The sequence below is a fragment of the Artemia sp. Qi Xiang Cuo genome, chromosome 6 (genome assembly GCF_049724085.1).
Source record: "Artemia sp. Qi Xiang Cuo chromosome 6, ASM4972408v1, whole genome shotgun sequence".
Lineage (NCBI taxonomy): Eukaryota > Metazoa > Arthropoda > Branchiopoda > Anostraca > Artemiidae > Artemia > Artemia sp. Qi Xiang Cuo.
The window spans coordinates 24,709,522-24,728,086 of NC_142799.1; the positions used below are offsets into that span (position 1 = coordinate 24,709,522).

Genomic DNA, 18,565 nt, shown 5'->3' on the forward strand with positions numbered 1-18,565 from the left:
CTTGTTAGACTATTGTAAAGTGGATAAAAACCTATTACTAGTTTATAAATAGATTGTTCAAGAATAATATATTCCAAAAATACTTATTTATAACAGTTCATACCTCATTTATTAGGCAACGCAATTCAAACCGTTTTCTTGCCGTTTCAAGTTTATCAAATGCCGTCGACAAAAATAGCGCTGAATTTTCCGATTCGAAACTTTGCCGTCCACAATTCAGGATACATATTTGCACATTTACATGGATGGAGGGAGGGTAAAGTTGAAGGTAAATGTCCAGTGGTCCATTTAATTTAGCTAGGATTAAAGTAAAACATCATTTAATGCTTTATTTATGCTCTTTCATAATTCATATAAAATACCTTCGGGGCCCCTTTAAGGACTCAAGATGCAATTTGCGACTGAAGCGATCATTGTATTATGAAAGAGCATGAAAAAAGGCATCAAATGATGTTTCCACTTTCATCCCAGCTAAATTATAGTGCCACCTAGAAATTTACCATCTATTTTTGGTAATATCCTTGATTACTTTGGCGAATATATAAAATACATATTAGAAATATATATTTTCAACTCTACCACAAACAGCAAATGCTCCTTCATACCTACCAAGTGATAATGAACATCAGTCCTGGATGACGTATGACAAGAAAGTTCCTCCGCCGGCACAGACAAGTAACTGTCACGCGGTAAGGACCCAAATCTCTGATCCTGTAAAAAGGAAATCAAGATTAAAGCGGAATCCAGAATTTCCCTCTATATTGCTGTCGAACGTCCGGTCAATAACGAACAAAATCGAGGAACTGGGCATCTTAATGCGAGGTAAACAGATCGATGTGGCCTGTCTTACCGAAACTTGGCTTACAAATAGCAGTATACTCAGCCTCGATGGCTACAATGCATACATATTTCCTCGGAAGTCAGCAGACGAAAAAAAAGAAGAAATCAGCCACGGTGGAGGAATTGGTCTTATCTGCCGAAAAGATACGCCCAGCCGAATACTCGATTCTCCAGGACCCAAATCCCCAGAACTCGAAGTGCTATGGGTCTGGGTAAGACCGCGCTTCCTATCAAGGGGAGTGTCATCCCTCATCTTTGGAGTCGTCTACTACCCACCCAAAGCCCCATTCCGGAAGACTAGTCAACTACCCACAATACTCCGTCAACCACTTCCGGAGTAAATATCCCTTTGCCGGTATTGTGATATGCGGAGACTTCAATGATATTAAGCCTTCCTGGATAGAGTCCAGCCTATCACTGAAACAAGGGGTGAAGTCTCCAATCCGCGGCAGTAACCTACTTGACATGGTCTTCAGTAACCTCGAACAGTACTACAACGAGCCAGAAATCACAGCAAGCATTGGCTTAAGTGATCACCTAACAGTGACCTGGAGACCGACGCATTCGTCACGGCGAAAGGTAATTAAACAAACAGTAACCTATCGACCGATCAGGGATGAACAAATCCCCGCCTTCAAGGGAAAGCTAACATTGCAGAACTGGACCCCTATTTACAGACTACCGTCCGCTGAAGACATGACAAATGCCTTCTGCGACCAACTTCATAAAATGTATGAAGAGCATTTTCCAGAAAAGAAACGGGTAGTAGGAAACGAAATAAAACCCTGGATCACTGCAAATATAAAAGAGCTTATCCTAAGGCGGGATAATTTGTACAACTCTAACAGAGCAGAGACCAATAAGTTGCGAAACATAGTGGTGAGAAAGATAAAGTATGCATGGAAGCAGCACGGCCGCTTGACTGTACAGAAGCTTCTATCTTCCGATTCTAAAAAGTTTCATAGCACGGTTCAGAACATTCTTGGCCGAAAGCAGAAAAACGTTGAACTAAGAAACGAAAAAGGGGAGAAACTTACCGCTAACGCGATTAACGAACACTTTGCTAAAATCTGTACAAAATACCCTAGTATTACATCACTTCTAGACCTTCATTAGCATTACTGAAATCCCTGTCATTGAAGCAGAAACCATTCAGACCGCTTTCTTAAAACTGGACGCATCCAAGGCCTCATTTCCTGGAGAACTGCCGATCAAACTGATCAAAGCATGCAGCAACGAGCTTGCGGTACCGTTTACTCCCGTAGTAAACCAATGCCTGAGTGAGGACACCTTCCCGACACGATTCAAAACTGCTGTGGTCATTCCTATACCGAAAAAATCATCCGTCGAATCTGGAAATGACTTAAGACCCATCTCAAAGACATCGATTTTCTCAAAAGTCCTGGGAGGAATTGTCTTCAAATGGCTTTTCGAAGATATTAGTCAAAAATCTTGATCCTCGGCAGTACGGCTTTCGTCCAGGTCATAGTACTGTGCATTACCTGATCCGCCTCATCAGAGACATCCTGGAGCATCTGGAGATTGACGGTGCTTGTATTGACTGCATCATCGCGGACTTCGTGAAAGCGTTCGACTTACTCGACCACTCAGTTGTTATCAACGAGGCAACTTACCTTGGAGCAAGACAAATTGTCTTGAGAATGGTTGGCAGTTTCCTGACGAACCGCAAACAAAAAGTACAACTTCCTACTGGCGAAACGTCAAACATCAGGGAGCTGAGCTGCGGTGCAGCACAAGGGTCGAAGTTAGGCCCTTTAGCCTTCCTTATTGTGATCAACAAACTTTTGCGCGAAATTATGGAAAGCTAAAGATTCGCTGACGATCTCTCCACCCTCCTCCTCAGACTTCTCTCACAGAGCATACAGCCAGACCCAATCCTAACAGTAATGCGAAAAATCGAGGATGAAGCAAACCAAGTGAAACTTACACTCAGCCAGGAAAAAAACAGTCCTATTTAGGGTTAATTTCCTTAAACGGCCAGTTCCAGACCCGCCATGCGGTGGGCCGAAGGCTGTAAAAACGGTGAAGATCCTGGGTGTCCACCTGGATGCCGATCTAAAATGGAACACCCACGTATCGTCAATCGTATCCAAGACCGCCTTCCTCCTAAGATCTTTTGCCTACTTTCGCCGCTTTGGGATGAAAACTGAGATCATGGTTGTATGCTACAAATGCTACATTAGACCGCTCACTGAATATTCCTTCCCAGTGTGGCACAGCGCACTGACCATAGATCAAAGCGAAAAAATTAACGGATTGCAGAAAAGGGCCTGCGAAATAATACTGGGGAGTGGTTACGTTGACTATCAGATGAGCATCAAAGTTCTGAAGTTGGAGTCCCTCAAAGAGAGAAGGCCCATACTGGTCATGGACTTTGGACGAAAAATCCTCGACTCTGAAACACACCGCGATCTACTTCCGGATTTTGAGGCGCGCCAAACTCAGCATTCTACGAGACTCAGATAAATAACTAAAAACGCAGCAAAGCTGGATCGACCGCCGATCCACTCATCCGAGCGCTACCTGAAGTCATTTGGTCCATACTTTGGAAAACGCTACAATGTAGACCCGGAAAAATTGTAAATAAATCAAGTTTGAATAATTTAATTTTGTAAGTGTTTTTAAATTGTTTGACTTCCGCTGTTATTTTTGTTGTTAACAAGAATATTAAGGGAAAACTAAAGTGAATTTGAATTTGAGAAAGTTTCTATATTGCCACAATCATTTCTTAAGCTAAAATTATAGCTTTTAAGACTGTGTGTGTTATTGTATTTGGTAGAGAAACGGAAATTTGTTTTCAATTACATTTATGGCACCTTTATTTAATGCTCATTGGATTCGTTCTAGTTATTTTTTGACCACAGCAATAACACTTGCAAATTTTGAGGCCAATGACTTCATAAGTAAGGAAGTTCAAATTGTCTGATATTTTGAAGCAGTGATCTATTAACAAAAGCAGTGAGCTATGAACGCAATTTACTTTATTTATCACAAATGAGATTCCATATTTAATTTTTTCTTTTCTCGGAATCATCAATAAAGAGATAGATTTGAGGTCTCCATGATCACATGCAAACATGAAAATATATGTTTGGGTGCAGGGTGCCGATTCACGAATGTGTAAGGGGGAGGGACAGGAACTTTGTTAGTTTTTTTTTAATGAAGATTTAAAAAATGTTTTCGAAAACATAGGGAAGAGGCAATCTGTGACGTCGATCCTCATTTAGCTAATGGAATTTCACGAATATAGAAAAGAAAAGTGTCGGCTATGATCTCGAAATTATCATGCATATAAAAAACGAATACACCAAAGCAAATCGACGCTTTCTACCATTTTGTGCCACTAAATGTCAATGTTTGTCTAAAGAGGATCAAAATGCCAGAGAATGCAAATTATATTATATCCGATGTATTTGTCAGATTCTAAAGCCCTCAACTGGAGCTTTTGAGTCTCTGCCTTGAAAAAAAAAACGAGGAAAATCGCTTATTCAGCTTGTTTTACATTGTTAGCATGACCTTCCTTGTTTATGTATGGCAGGACTGGCAGGCTACTGTAATGTCGCGGAGAGATGTTTATTTGTTCATTTAAAAGTTACTGTCGCTGTCCACGTGCCACTTATAAGTTTGTGCCAATAGCTCCATTGTAATGTACCGTATGTATCCAAGAATGTCATGTTTGTGGTGGTATTTCTAGTGGAATTTTTGTGGACCTAACAAAAGTGGCATTGTAATCTCCGTAGCCGAAAATCCTTAACCCCAAGCTAACAAATTCCGCTTTGGTCTGCTTCTCCTCTCAGTCCCTTATTAAAGGAAAACTAAAGACGGGCTGTGAAAAAGTATAACGAAAACATTCATTTATTTATATGCATTTTCATGAACAATTTTTAAGTTTTTCATGTATAAATTCTCAAAGATACCTGCCATAACTTAACCCTCGAACTCTCCTTCTAATTGACATAGGATCTTATACCTTGTGGGAAAGCTCAAAGGAGTTAGGAAGTAAAACCCACATTTATTGTCCTTTTTTAACCAAAAATTATGTTGACTTTTTTGGCCTCATCGCTTAAGTTAAATAAAGGTCTCTTTGTTTGTTAAGTTTTTTGTATTATATGCGTTACCGTGAATGTCCGACATCTGGTTAATGTTAACATTCCCGGTGAATATCCTAAATTCCTTTTCCTCTGCCTGGATTAAATTAGCTTTGCGAGTTAGCTTTTTCAGTCTATGCAAGCTATGATGGTAACAGTTAGGGCAGCTTAGATTATGTTAGGCTAGAATAGGTTAGGTTGAATTTAGTTATTAATATCAGAAATTGGTTAAAAACCTAACCCAATCTCACCTAACCTGTCATCATGAAACCTTGCATTAAACTGAAAAAAATGACCGCCAACGCTGACAAAATTCAAGGAGAAAAAAAGGTATTTCGGATATTCACAGTAACATCTGTTAAAAAAAAGCTAACAAAAATTAATGTAAAAAAGTTTCTTATGGAAGTAAAGAGCAGAGTTGAAGCTTGAAAAATTTACTATGTGCTATAGGGATAATAAACGTGAGAGCTTTTATTTCAAAGTAAAACAAAATCTACTACTGCTACTACTACTAACAACTCACCGCAGCACCAAGCCACCTGATGCCGACACAGCTACGCACGCTTCTCTTCCATCCTAATCTATTCAAAGCCTCCCTTTTTACACCCTCCTAGGAAGTTCCCATTTCCTATAACTCTTTCTTTATGACGACCCCCCACCCCAGACGAGGACGTCCTGCTTTCCGTTTAGCCCTGGACTGTTGGCCGAAAAGGACAATCTTCGGCAATCTTTCATCCTTCATCCGCACAACGTGACCTAGCCCCCTCAACCTTTCTTTCATTATAGCCCTAGAAAGTGGTATTGAACCACATTTTTTGTACAGCCTACTGTTTTAAATACGGTCAGTCAGCCGGGTACCCAGAACGATCCGTAAGCAATTTCTCTGGAAAACATCTAGCAAATCTTCATCCGCTTTTCGGAGTGCCCATACTTCAGAACCATATTTGACCACTGTCATCACTGTAGCTTCTAATATTCTAATCTTGGTTTTCAGATTTATCTTCTTATTCTTCCAAATTTGTTTTAACTGTGAAAAAACACCCTGAGCCTTGGCTTTTCTACTTTTAATATCTTCATTGCTCCCACCCTCTTTACTGATAATACTAGCAAGGTAAGTGAAGCTGCCCACCTGCTCAATCTTTTCGTTACCCAACGTCACCTTTTCATCTTCACTTTTTCCTAGCCTCGATGACTTAGTCGTCTTAACATTAAATTTCAAACCTATTCTAGCACCCTGAACTAGCAAAACCTCTAAAAGGTTATTCATGTTGCTCACATTTTCGTCTAGGATGCTTAAATCATCAGCATAATCCAAGTTCAGGAGACTTTTTCCTCCCCATTTGATTCCGTGGTCTCCAATTGCCTTTCCTGTGTTCTTTAAGACAAAGTCCATCAAAATAATCCATACAAAGGGGGATAGAACACAACCCTGCTTAACTCCTTATTTAATACAAAACCAGCTGCTAACCTCATTTCCTACCTTAACCACAGCAGTGTTATTCTTGCACAATGCTCTAATCCCTTTAATGGATTTGTCTGGTATATCATAGAAGGATAAAATCTTGGCTAAAGTTTTTCTATCAAGAGAATTAAACGCTTGCTCATAATCTCTAAACTAAGGACTAAATGAGTTTACCAACTCAGGCAGTTCTCAATTATTATCCAAAGAGTTAAGATTTGATAGAAGCATTCTTTATCCTTCCTAAAATCACACTGTTCTTCTTAGAAACTTTGTCTACAGCATATCTCAGTCTAAAAAGTTTCATATTACTAAGTAATTTACTACCTACAAAGATCAGACTAATGCCTCAATGATTACCACACCCACTCTTATCACCTTTCTTATAAAGTGGCTTAATTAAGGTTTTCCTAAAATCGTGAGGACTTCCCCTTTTTCAAAAATCATATTCATAATCTTCAGTAACTTATTTCTAACCTCAGAGCCACCATATTTAAGAAACTCATTTGCCACACTATCAGCAACTGGGGCCTTATTACTTTTTAATCCTTTTAGTACTGTCGCTAATTCTTCCTCACAAAACAAATCTTCTTTCACATCCAAGGTATCACAAACTTTTTCATTTTCCTCATTATATTTTACTGCAATTCTATCTCGGTTTAGCAAATTCTCAAAATGTTCTGCCCATCTCTCTTTAACTTTTTTCTTATAACTAATTGTGGCCCCGTTTCTATCTTTAACTGGGACAGGTCCGGATTGACTACTCTTTCTCATTTTGTTAACATGCCAGTACAATATTTTACTATTATTTCGTCTAGCTGCATCTTCCAGATCCTCGGCAATTTTGTCCATAGCCTCCGCTTCACAACTCCTTAGTTCATATTTTAATTCTTTCTCCACTTTCTTTGCATTCCTTTTGTTTTCATATGATCTATCACCCAGATAATTCTTGTACAAGTCCCTTCTCCTTTCTTTTAAACAAAAAGCTTTTTCACTAATATTCTTAGCTGCACTGTAGCCCTAGCTTTCTTCCCTAAGACACCATCAGGAACTTCACAAATTATTTTTCTAGTTATTCCAACCATCTTCCACATTGCCAAATTTTAAACTCTCAAGTTTTGGAATTTTTCAGATTTGAATCTGTAAAAACAGTTATAAACTTGAGTTTCCAAACTCAATCTTACTGGCAGTTTTCTATGATAACCCGCTCTTTATGATGTGATCGGGGGAGGGGAGGGGGGGGGGTAAGTGGAGATAATTCGCTCCTTATTAAGTTAAGCTACATTAATGATGTACTGATGGAGTTTGTCCAGAATGTTGATTTAATTTTTGAATTGTTGGGATCTCAATGTTTTTTGGTTTCTTGCTTAGAATCACGGAATACCCAGGGTGTCGGTAGCATTTGTTTCTTTCTTTCCTAATTGGTTTTGGGATCACTCGACCTAGTAAATTTATATTTTAATAGCTGGACCAAAATATAAGATTTTGATCTGCTTCATGCATTGGGAGGGAGGTGTCTAAAACTGAGATTCCTCCTCGTAATATTCTATAGCTTTGAAAGAAACTGGGCTTGAAATTTTTTTTTTTTTTTTTTTTTTTTTTTTTTTTTTTTTTTTTTTAATGTTCGAATCCTTTTGAGCTGCCTTATCTACTTATTTCATTTGTTTTCAGATGACGCAGTACATTCCTAACAAACAAAAACATTTGCTCCCTTTGGAAGCAGTGGGACACTTCTTAGTCCCACAAAGGAAGCCCCGCCCTCGATCAGAACTTATAACAGAAGAAGTATTGTTTGGATCTTGTAGTGATTTGTCTAGCACAAACGAGGCAGTAAATAAGCGTCGTCGCAGACGTACAAGCTTAATGAAAATGTGCAGAAGTGAAGTCAATCTTTCAAAGACTGTCTCTTTTCTTGATTTGAGCGAAAGGGGAGCTCCTGAAGGACAAGAAGATCCTGCCATAAATACCTCTTTCTGTTCCAGTGTTGTAGGTATGCCAAAATCAGTTTATAAACCAAACAAGACAGAACTTATGGCTTGGGCCGGTGAGAAGCTAAACAATAGAAAATTAGAACGCTTTCCTTTGTATATTAAACATGTTACACTAGTTGCAGCTGAAATAGACTTAGAACTGAAAGTACCTAGTAAGAAGCCCCTGAGGACGATACAAAGTCGTTTTTCTTTAGAAGAAGGCGAAACAATCAAAAAGGTGAGTTTGTTTCTTTTTGTTAGAAGAAGAAAATAATCAACAATATGGCTGCTTCTTGTTTGTTACTTTGTGTGCTACAAAACTATAAAAGTTCAGATTGTGTTCGTATTTCTGAGCCCTCGAGTAAAGCCTGAGCCGTCTTCTTACACAGAAGAGCGGGTTAGTGGCTTATTGATGTAAAATATTTTTAAAAACTAAGATGCACTAAAACGGGCGTCCATTTGTGGTGCAAAGGGATGAAATTTTAAAATAAAGACTATCTGAATAGAATGCCTAGGAGAAAGTTAAATATACAAGTAATGAATGTGTTGCATTACCTTATATAAGTGATTTTTTAATCTCTTTCTACTGTAGCCACGGATTTTTCCTTTTGTCAGTGTTGCCGTTAACTTTTCGCCGTCCCACCAAGATTAACTGTAAAAATATTGCAATAAGCTCGAGGCACGTTAATTATGCGTAAAAGCTCCTAAGAAAGTCATTTGCTCATTGATATGTGAAAACACGCCCTTGTAATAAGTTGTATTGATGTGTTGTTCTAAGATCAGTGTTGCCACCTGGGCATTGTTTCTGTCAAACATGTATTCAGTATTGTTCTGTATTGAAGGGTGATGAAGACTGGATTTGTTATTATTATATTTCTTTTATAACTTTATTGATATATTATTATTTTTAATTCAGTTATTTATTTATTTATCTATTTTTTTCCATTTATATAGGGTATAGTTTAATTATTTTTGGTTTATTTATAATAGATTTAATTAAATAGTTGAGGTTTTAGTAAATTGTTGAGTTAATATATAGGTAGTTACGTGTACTTTCGCGCGACCAGCGCGACACTGTTGTTTTATTTATTTATTTGTTTGTGAATGTGGAATAATAAACTTATGAACCTTCCTTGTGATTATTAAATTATATGTATAATTGCCTCAATTTTTACCCCCCCCCCCCCGACTTCTATGGCCACTCCTAAGTAAATTAATATATATGTTCCTGGATGCGATATCTATGATATACGATCTAAGAAAAAATGCCTTAATGACGAAGTGTTTATGTTTTAAATTTCCACTAGAAATGTCAGGCGCTTGTTCTCTTGAAATATTTTAGAAGAATGACATTGCCTGGATCATAGGTATATCCACTGTTCTCAAGTTTTGAATTTCTTCTTGAAAATGATGGACTCCTTTCCTGCATGGATATGATATATAATATAGAATACTGAGGTATCTGAAAATTATATTTATTTTAAAAAATCATAGTTTATTAAGTAAATTTAGTGTCATTTAAGTGTTTTCATTGCGATGGGAATTTGGAAGAGTGCTGATGAACGTCAACACTGCTTGTGTTTATGTGTACATGACCCTTTTTTGGCTTTAAAATACACTTTATCTTGTCTTATAATAAGAAAGTGACGTCGCCTGAGATCCAGTACAGATGGTATTTTATTCTCAATTGGTCTATTATTATCTATTAATATAGTTTCCCTTTCAGTGTTGGAATTTATTATCATGGGAAACTGATGATTCATGCCAATCAGCAGTATTCTGCTTAACAACACTGCGTGTATGCAAGCTTATGCCCGACGGCAGTCTCATTGGAAGTATTACACTGGCTAATATTACCCATATAGAGGTTTGTTTTGTGTATCTACAAATTTAAAATATTCATTTCTGTCACAATTGTTTAAAACAGAGTTATTTAAAGCCTAATAAAGACGAAAATAAAAATACATTAATTCCTCACCAGAACCTACTCTACTTATTACTTAAGACGAGGCACAGGTTAATTAGCCCAACTTGGCAACAAGAAGCTGCTGGACCAGGTTCTGCCAAAGGGATCTATCCTCTGTCTGCAGTCGAATGAATTGAAGCCACAACTTGTTCAACTTATGGCCATATTTCCAGAAACCACCTAGTGGCTTGAGTCCTTCTTCACAATAATCACCCATGGCTTGATCTGGCCTCTTGGTTTTTTCCAAGAGGATGGAGGCACCGGAGTAAAGACCTAGCGTGTTAGGGTATCCTCTGGATGGCGCCATACATGGCCATGCCACTTTAAGTGTCTTTTCTTGGTCATGGTGGACACTGTAAGTTTTTGTCCGCACATCTTCATGAACAATCCTTAAAACAGAAGAAACTGAAGAAGAACGGTGTTTCACAGCTTTTTGTATGTGGCCTTTCCTACTTTATATGCTACTTTCTTTGAGAAGAACAGTGTTTCACTACTTGTGCCCCGTCTTGTGCCCTGTCATTTCACATTCATGCTTTGTAGGCAATTTTAAAAAAAAGAAGAACTGCGTTATACTACTTTTTGTGTGGTCTGGAATCAGTGGTGTACTTAGAGGGGATCCAGGGTCCTGCCCCATCCCCCTTTGAAACTCCCAAAGAAATTTTTGAGAGTTTGATGTCTTGTTCTCAGCAGTCCCCTTTATATTTGTTGCATTGTTCGATAATATATTGGAAGGACTGAACAGCAATAAACTTTCTCCCCTTTACAGATCTTTTATATATCTGTCTAGGTTTAGATCCTACACTTTTAAGATCTCTCGCACGTCCATAGCCAATAATTGTCATTCCCTCGGTCATTCCATCCCTTTGCTCGAGTTTCCGGCAACTCTTATCTCATACTTATTTTGATTACATTTGATCAGGTTGAAAGCTGAGTAAATACATTCCAAGACCACACTGGCTATACATGACGTATGAAACAAAGAAAAGAAAGGATAGAATAAATGAAAAATAAAATCAAATAAATGAGAAAAAAACGAGGATTTTGTCAGCCAGTAGCAAACTGTGAAAACGAAAACAAGTACATATTTCGAAAAGAACCTCCGCCAAGTCATCCTCAGTGCTCAGAAAAAAACAAAATACAAAGACAAAATCTAACCTTTTGAAGTGAGCTCTATAAGGAGAGAAAAGACACTCAAAGAAAAAACTTGTGTCAATATGTGTCATAAAATCCTTGTTGAATCAGAGAAGAGGATTTCTTGTGAGCCAAGATATGCAAGAACGGATTGTTGGACAACTATATTTGTGTTTTTTGTCCCCAATCTTCTGAGGCCTTGGTTCATTTTTCCATTTTTTGAACCAAGCTCTTTCTCCAAAGGCCTGCAAAGAAAGGAGAACGGTGACTGAGGTCGAGTCTCCTACCTCCTCTTGGGATTAGCGTAATAATCAAATAAAATATGAAAAATGACTGACAATTATGCAGTCGTAAAAACCTCAAGAATTTAAAACCCATTTTGAAATTTGAGATTGTGAAATACAGTTAAATTTCGATAAAACGCAAGAACATGAATTAGGTCATTTTTTTGTCATAGTCCGAAGAAAAAGGCGTTAGAACTCATGTGTTAGAAAAACAGTAAAAGTAGCAGAAAGGGAAGAGGACTTAGGAGGAAGGCATATGGCCGTTTTGAATAAAAAACGTGACAATTGTTTATAAACAGAGCCACACAAAACACCTATTGGTCATTGGATTGAAAAATCTTTTAAATTTTGTTTCAATCTCTGAAAATATTTAAATGCTTTAATTCAAGAATTTGTTAGTGAAACCAACTTTTCAAGTTAATTTGCCTAAGACATTAGAATAACTTCTAAGGCAAATAATTAATAATCCTTTTCATGGAATAGACCAACATTCAGAAGACCCCTCAGTCACTGCACCCATAATCACCTTGCTTAACATCATTCTGGAGTCCTTTGATAACCATGACCAGATTTATAATGCTTGAAAGTTGAAATTGATGTGTAGGCACTGGAAACCAGCAAAGGACTTTGGATTTCCTGAAATAGTTAACCAGAATGTCGAGTGACAAAACATCGTCGTTTTCTAAGTATGCTTACATGGATGCTTAGTTTTAAAACCATTTACTGACCTTAAAGATGCTCCCACTCACTTCAAACATCATGATGAAAGACTGTATCTTGTTGCTGCAGTACAAAAATCTATGACGTTTATCAAAATACAAGAAGGAAAAATCATTTCAATTGACCAGCAATTGAATCTTCAAGATCGCGAAGAAAGGATTAAAAACAAAGAAATGTTATGACCAATTGTCCAGTCTGAAAAAAGGTGAACTTCTTACAACAAGTATTGAAGGTGAAAGGGTATTCAGAGGGTTGTTGTGATTGTATGATGGATTGCGGAAACACAAAATTGTGGGAGCATTTTGAATCATTCTCTAAAAGTACGAAATCTGCATCTTCTCTAGTGCAGAATATTATCGTCGACAGTGTAGCCAGTGTCATTCGGGACGCAATTTTGAATAGAGTGAAAATTATGAAGTGTTTTTCGATATTGGTGATGAGATGAATGATGTAACTTAAAAAAACAGCTTGTTCTTTTCGTCTGTTTCTATGATGATCATCAAGTAGGAGAAAGTTTATTTTTGCTTTCCGACCCTGCGAATGACTTGACTAGCGTAGGTCTTGCTAAGTAGATTATTAGACTCTGCTTAGAGTTTGGATTAGACATGAACAAGTTAGTTTGAATTGGCTATGATGGAGGTGGTAGTATATCTGGTTTGTAAAATAACAGTCCAGACAGCTGAAAATCTTGGGACACCTGCTTCAATACCAAGACTCCAACGTTGGTGATTCTCCTCTTCACACACTTCTCTTTTTTATAAAGACTTTATGTTGTCCCCATATCTCAAGCAGCTATCTGAAGACCTCGATATCAGATTTCATTACCACCAAGCTACACCGTTTCAAATCCAACTTCTGTTCCCTCGTTTTTTTGTTGATGCTGTAATAGTCGAGGTTGTAACGAAGCTGTAAAAATATAAGCAGTTCTGTTCCTCTGTGAATAGACTCCTTGCTGAGTTAACTGTCTAGTGAGCCAAATGGAGGTCTATAGACGAGTCATCCCGATAAAGTTTCTGAAACTCTTGGTGCGTGCGACAACTGCTTTTTTCCAACTGTGCATTCACTCTTGATTGTATTTTCTCTGTTACATGACATCTGTAGAGTCTTCATTTAGCATGCTTAAGCAGCTTACAACATACCTCCGAAACCCGACTGGAGGGGGCAGGTTGAATGGTCTTGCACACATGTTTATCAATTACAATGTCAAGGTGGATATTGACGATGTTTTTTAAGCGGCTTCGGGGGGAAATCAAGACGGATTTAAATATAAGAAGTATTTACTTTTTTTTTTTTTTTTTTTTTTTTTATATATATATATATATATATATATATATATCTGATTCAAGGATTAGCACGATTAGAGCTCTTCAGTTTGTTTAATTGAACTCATTTTTTAACCTTTTTAGTAGAATAATAAATAAATAAGCTAAAAAAAAAGGGACTATGACAGTAATATACTTAGTTGCTGGTATGTTTCTGAACTTCCGGTAATTTTTTGCTGGAGAACCCCCCCTCCCCTCCCAAAGCGCAAATCCTAAATACACCACTGCCTGTATTTAACATGTCTGCTTTAAATGCTGTTCTTCTGAAGCATGGTTTGCCAATTCTTGACCAGGCCCTGAAAAAAATGTTTTATTACCAGATTTTCAAAGAAAGCCAACATCCGCTATCTGGACAAACCTCTTTGATATTTTAAAGAAAGTAGTTATGGTAGGTGAATAAAACTTTCAAGAATCAGCTCAGATATCATTTTCTGAAAATCTCTGGATTTTTGATCAAACTGAACTCTATGTAGGCCTTACATGACAAACTAAGCTGCAAAATGGAGAAACATTATTCAGGTACACAGCCACAGGCCAGTAGAACACTGAGAAAGGGCCTTACGGCCTTACGTGGCTTACTACGCTGCAAAACGGAGAAACGTTATTCAGGTACACAGCCACAGGCCAGGAGAATACTGAGAAAGGGCCTTACGTGGCCTACTACGCTGCAAAACGGAGAAACATTATTCAGCCACAGGCCAGTGGAATATTGAGAAAGGGAATTGCAAAATGAAGAATATATTTATTATAAATATATTTATATATTTCAATGTATTTATATATTTAAATAAATATATTTATTGATTTCTGATCACGAAGGAAACTACAATAAAAAGAAAACTTGTCACGCCTGCTACTTCCATTCCAAGGGGTAGCCAAGAGAATCAATAAAGTAGAATCCAAAATTGTATCTTGGGACAAAAAGCTCTTAGTACGTCATGAAATAGGAGGAATCGGTTTTTATATTTAACTTAAGATATTTGAATAGTTTTTAAACAGGAACCATTTAAGATAGTAATTACAATAGGTAAAAATCAAAACTGTATTAACTCTCTATAAAAAGTGGGTGGAAAATAATTAACAAGAGCTTATTTTACCCAAAATAGAGATGGACAAGAAACTAAGAAGGAAAAACTAGGAATATTATCAGTGGGCCATTATTATTTTATATTTTAGTTTTCGACCAAGAAATTTATCTAATATACACTCAAAAGGATCTGGTTTCCTTTTCCTTTTTGGCCTTTCTTTTGCTATCTTATTTTCTATTACTTTTTTCTTTGCATCATTTTATTTTTTTGTTATTTTGTATTATTTTTCTTTACTATTCTTTTCGTTTGTTAATGTCATTTGCTCATATGATGTTGCTATTTTATAGAGATTTCCATATAAGTATATCATAGACAATTCGTCCTTTTTAAACTTATGCAAGTTTTCAAACTTATCAAAGGCCAGGGTGCTTTGTAGCTCTGTTTATGCTTTGAAACATCTTGATATTCAGATGGGACGAGCTTTGGGGCCCTATGCTGTAAACAGCCCTTATCTGCATTTTATTTGTATAATGGTGGTTCTGACCTCTCTTGTGCCCGGGGAAAAATCTTGATTGGCACTATCCCCCCCTGTCTCCCACAAAATTTTCAGGCCATATTTTAACAAAATTTTGATTTATGAACGAGAATATTTTCAATTTATTAATTAATTTATATTTTATCTTTTAATTATTTCTATTGTTCAATTTTTTAATTTTCTTTAATTATCTTAATTTAACTCCCTTGATCCTTATTAATTAATTAATAACTTCTTAATTATTTTCATTTATTAACTGTGCCCTCTACTTTTTTGCATAAATATGATATTTCAATAGTTACAAAATGATTAAGACCATTAGATTATTTATATGAAGTTTTTTGCCCAGGGCCCTCTGTCCTTCCCCTAAAACCGCGTCTCTTTTTATCCCTTTAATTAAATTTACTGATTGTTTCATGATTTGTGGTAAGTATTTTTAGTGCTTATTATCCGCAGAAAGACAAAAGCTAAAATTGACAGGTATTTATTTCACTTGCGTATTAGATTTGCGTAGATACGATTGGCTTGGCTATCGGATTTAACATTCTTTTGACTTTAATATTTTTTTTATGGAATAAATGATTTCGGGTTTTGATACTAGATTAGTCTAAATCGCCGCAATGTTTTAGTGTCAGTGAAGACTAAACTAAGCTTTTTGCCCATTTGATCTTTTCAGACAATGGATAGCTAGGACTGTTAATGATCTTTTGGAATAAACAAAGAATAATGAAATTGTTCGAGATCAATATTGAATTTATAGATGAATTTAAAGACGTTCGACATTTTAAAGGTGAAATTAAGTACTAAAAGTGTGAAAGCATAATAAGAATGTCTGTGTCTTACAATGAATTGCCGAAATTCTGTTGTATCAAAGAAGATTCAACTAAGCTCTATGGGGTTTGCACATTAGACCTTCGTCCAGAAATTCCAGTGGATAGCTGAAATTGTCATTGATCTTTTGGAAGAAACGAAGAATAATGAAAATTTTTGAGGTTAATATTAAGTTTATACATGAATTTAAAAATAATAAAGATATTCAAGATATTAAAGATGAAATTAAACACGAAAATATGTAGGCATAAAAAGAAAGTTTGCGTCTGACAATGAATTGCTGAAATCTTGTAGTGTCAAAGAAGATTCAACTAAGCTCTATGGAAGTTGCACATTAGACCTTCGTCCAGAAATTCCAGTGGATAGCTGGAATTGTCAATGATCTTTTGGAAAAAAACAAAGAATAATAAGGTTTTTTAGGTTAATATTAGATTTATAGATGAATTTAAGGATAATAAAGCATATTCAAGGTTTAAAAGATGAAATTAAACACGAAAATATGATGGCATAAAAAGAAAGTTTGCGTCTGGCAATGAATTTCTGAAATCTTGTAGTGTCAAAGAATATTCAACTAAGCTCTATGGAAGTTGCACATTAGACATTCGTCCAGAAATCTCAATAGATAGCTGGAATTGTCAATGATATTAAGGAAGAAACATAAAATTATTATATTGTTTTGAAATTATTGTTAAATGTATATTTGATATTAAAGATGATAAAGGTGGGTATTAACGATTCTAACGATAGAATTAAGGATGAAAAAGATGGAAGAATGAAAAGAATGTTCCCGTCTTAAAAGACAGAAATCTTTCGGAAAAGAACAAATCCACTTTGTTTCTTGTTTAAGATTAAATAAAAAAAAAAACCAATTTTTTTAAACTGAAAGTAAGGAGCGACATTAAAACTTAAAACGAACAGAAATTATTCCGTATATGAAAGGGGCTGTCCCCTCCTCAAAGCCTCGCTCTTTACGCTAAAGTTTTTTATTGTTTTAAAAAATAAAGTTGTGAGACAGAGTCAAACTTTAGCGTAAAGACCGAGGCGTTGAGGAGGGGACAGCCCCTTTCATATACGGAATAATTTCTGTTCGTTTTAAGTTTTAATGTCGCTCCTTACTTTCAGATTAAAAAGCTTGTTTTTTTATTTAATTTCTGATCGTTTTTTAGTTAATGCAGCTTTTATTTTGGCTCGCCGTCATTGAATAAGTAAACAAAATTTGCATAAAAATTTTACATTTGCAAAAATTTGCATAAAAATACAAAGTTGCAGATTTTTGCAGATATGAGCTTGAAACCTATGTTATAGGGTTTTCTGATACGCTGAATCTGACGGTGTGATTTTCATTAAAATTTTTTCACTTTTAGGGGATGTTTCCCCCCTCTTCAAAAAATCAGGTCAGTTTTCTCAGGCTCGTAGCCTTTGATGAGTAATACTAAACTTAATAAAATTCATATATTTAGAATCAGCATTATAAGCCCATTCTTTTGATACATTTATTGACATCAAAGTTCCGTTTTTAAAAGTTTCGGTTACTATTGAGCCATATCGCTTTTTTTTATTGTTTTTTTTTATTACGTATATGTTATTACTTATATGATGGGGTTCTCCCCTTAGTCAATACCACGCTCTTTACGTTAAAAGTTAAAAAATTCTTTAATTCACAAACCCCTGAATCACAAAGGCCGTTTAATTAGAATAGATAGCTCTTTTGAAAGCACTAAAAAAAAACTGTAGCGTAAGAGCGAAGTATTGACTTGGGGGAGAACCCCCTCATATACGTAATAATTTCTGTTCATTTTAAGTTCTAATGTTGCTTCTTACTTTCAGTTGAAAAAACTTGTTTTTTCTTATTTAATTTCTGATCGTTTTTTAAATAATGCATGGAAATCAGGCGCCCCCTTCATAGAAATGTCTCTTATCCCAAAGAAACATCCTCCACGGAAAGACTCTCCCGAGTAACCCCCTCCTCCCCCCCCAGAAAAAAATCCTTCCTGAAAATGTCTGTATACGTCCCAATAACCAAGACAATATGTAAGCAATGGGCAAAGTTCATAACTTGCAGCCCTTCCCCTGTGAACTTTGAAGGATAAAGTCATCCTAAAAGACATATTTATTAGATTTTTGACTATGCTGAACAAAATGGTTATCTTAAAATTTTAATTGAGTGACTTTGAGAAAAAAATGAGCGTGGGAAGGGGCCTAGTTGCCCTCCATTTTTTTTGGTCACTTAAAAAGGCCACTAGAACTTTTAATTTCCGTTCCAATGAGCCCTCTTACGATATTCTAGGACCAATGGGTCGATACGATTACACCTGGGAAAAAAAAACAAACAAACAAATAAACACGCACCCGTGATCTTTCTTCTGGCAA

General features: G+C 36.3%; 1 protein-coding gene across 3 annotated transcripts in view; it reads left to right on the forward strand.

Annotated features, from left to right (window-relative positions):
- LOC148951023 (uncharacterized) overlaps positions 1 to 18,565 on the forward strand; it is a 115,099-nt gene that overhangs the window by 54,123 nt on the left and 42,411 nt on the right. For all 3 annotated transcript variants that reach the window (XR_016141891.1, XR_016141890.1, XM_089090564.1), the window contains exons 3-4: positions 8,080 to 8,616; positions 10,105 to 10,245. Coding sequence is in view for 1 of the 3 variants with exons in the window: in XM_089090564.1 (XP_088946690.1) it covers positions 8,080 to 8,616; positions 10,105 to 10,245 (678 nt within the window). In the remaining 2 variants the exon portion in view is untranslated. The remainder of the gene's footprint in view (positions 1 to 8,079; positions 8,617 to 10,104; positions 10,246 to 18,565) is intronic.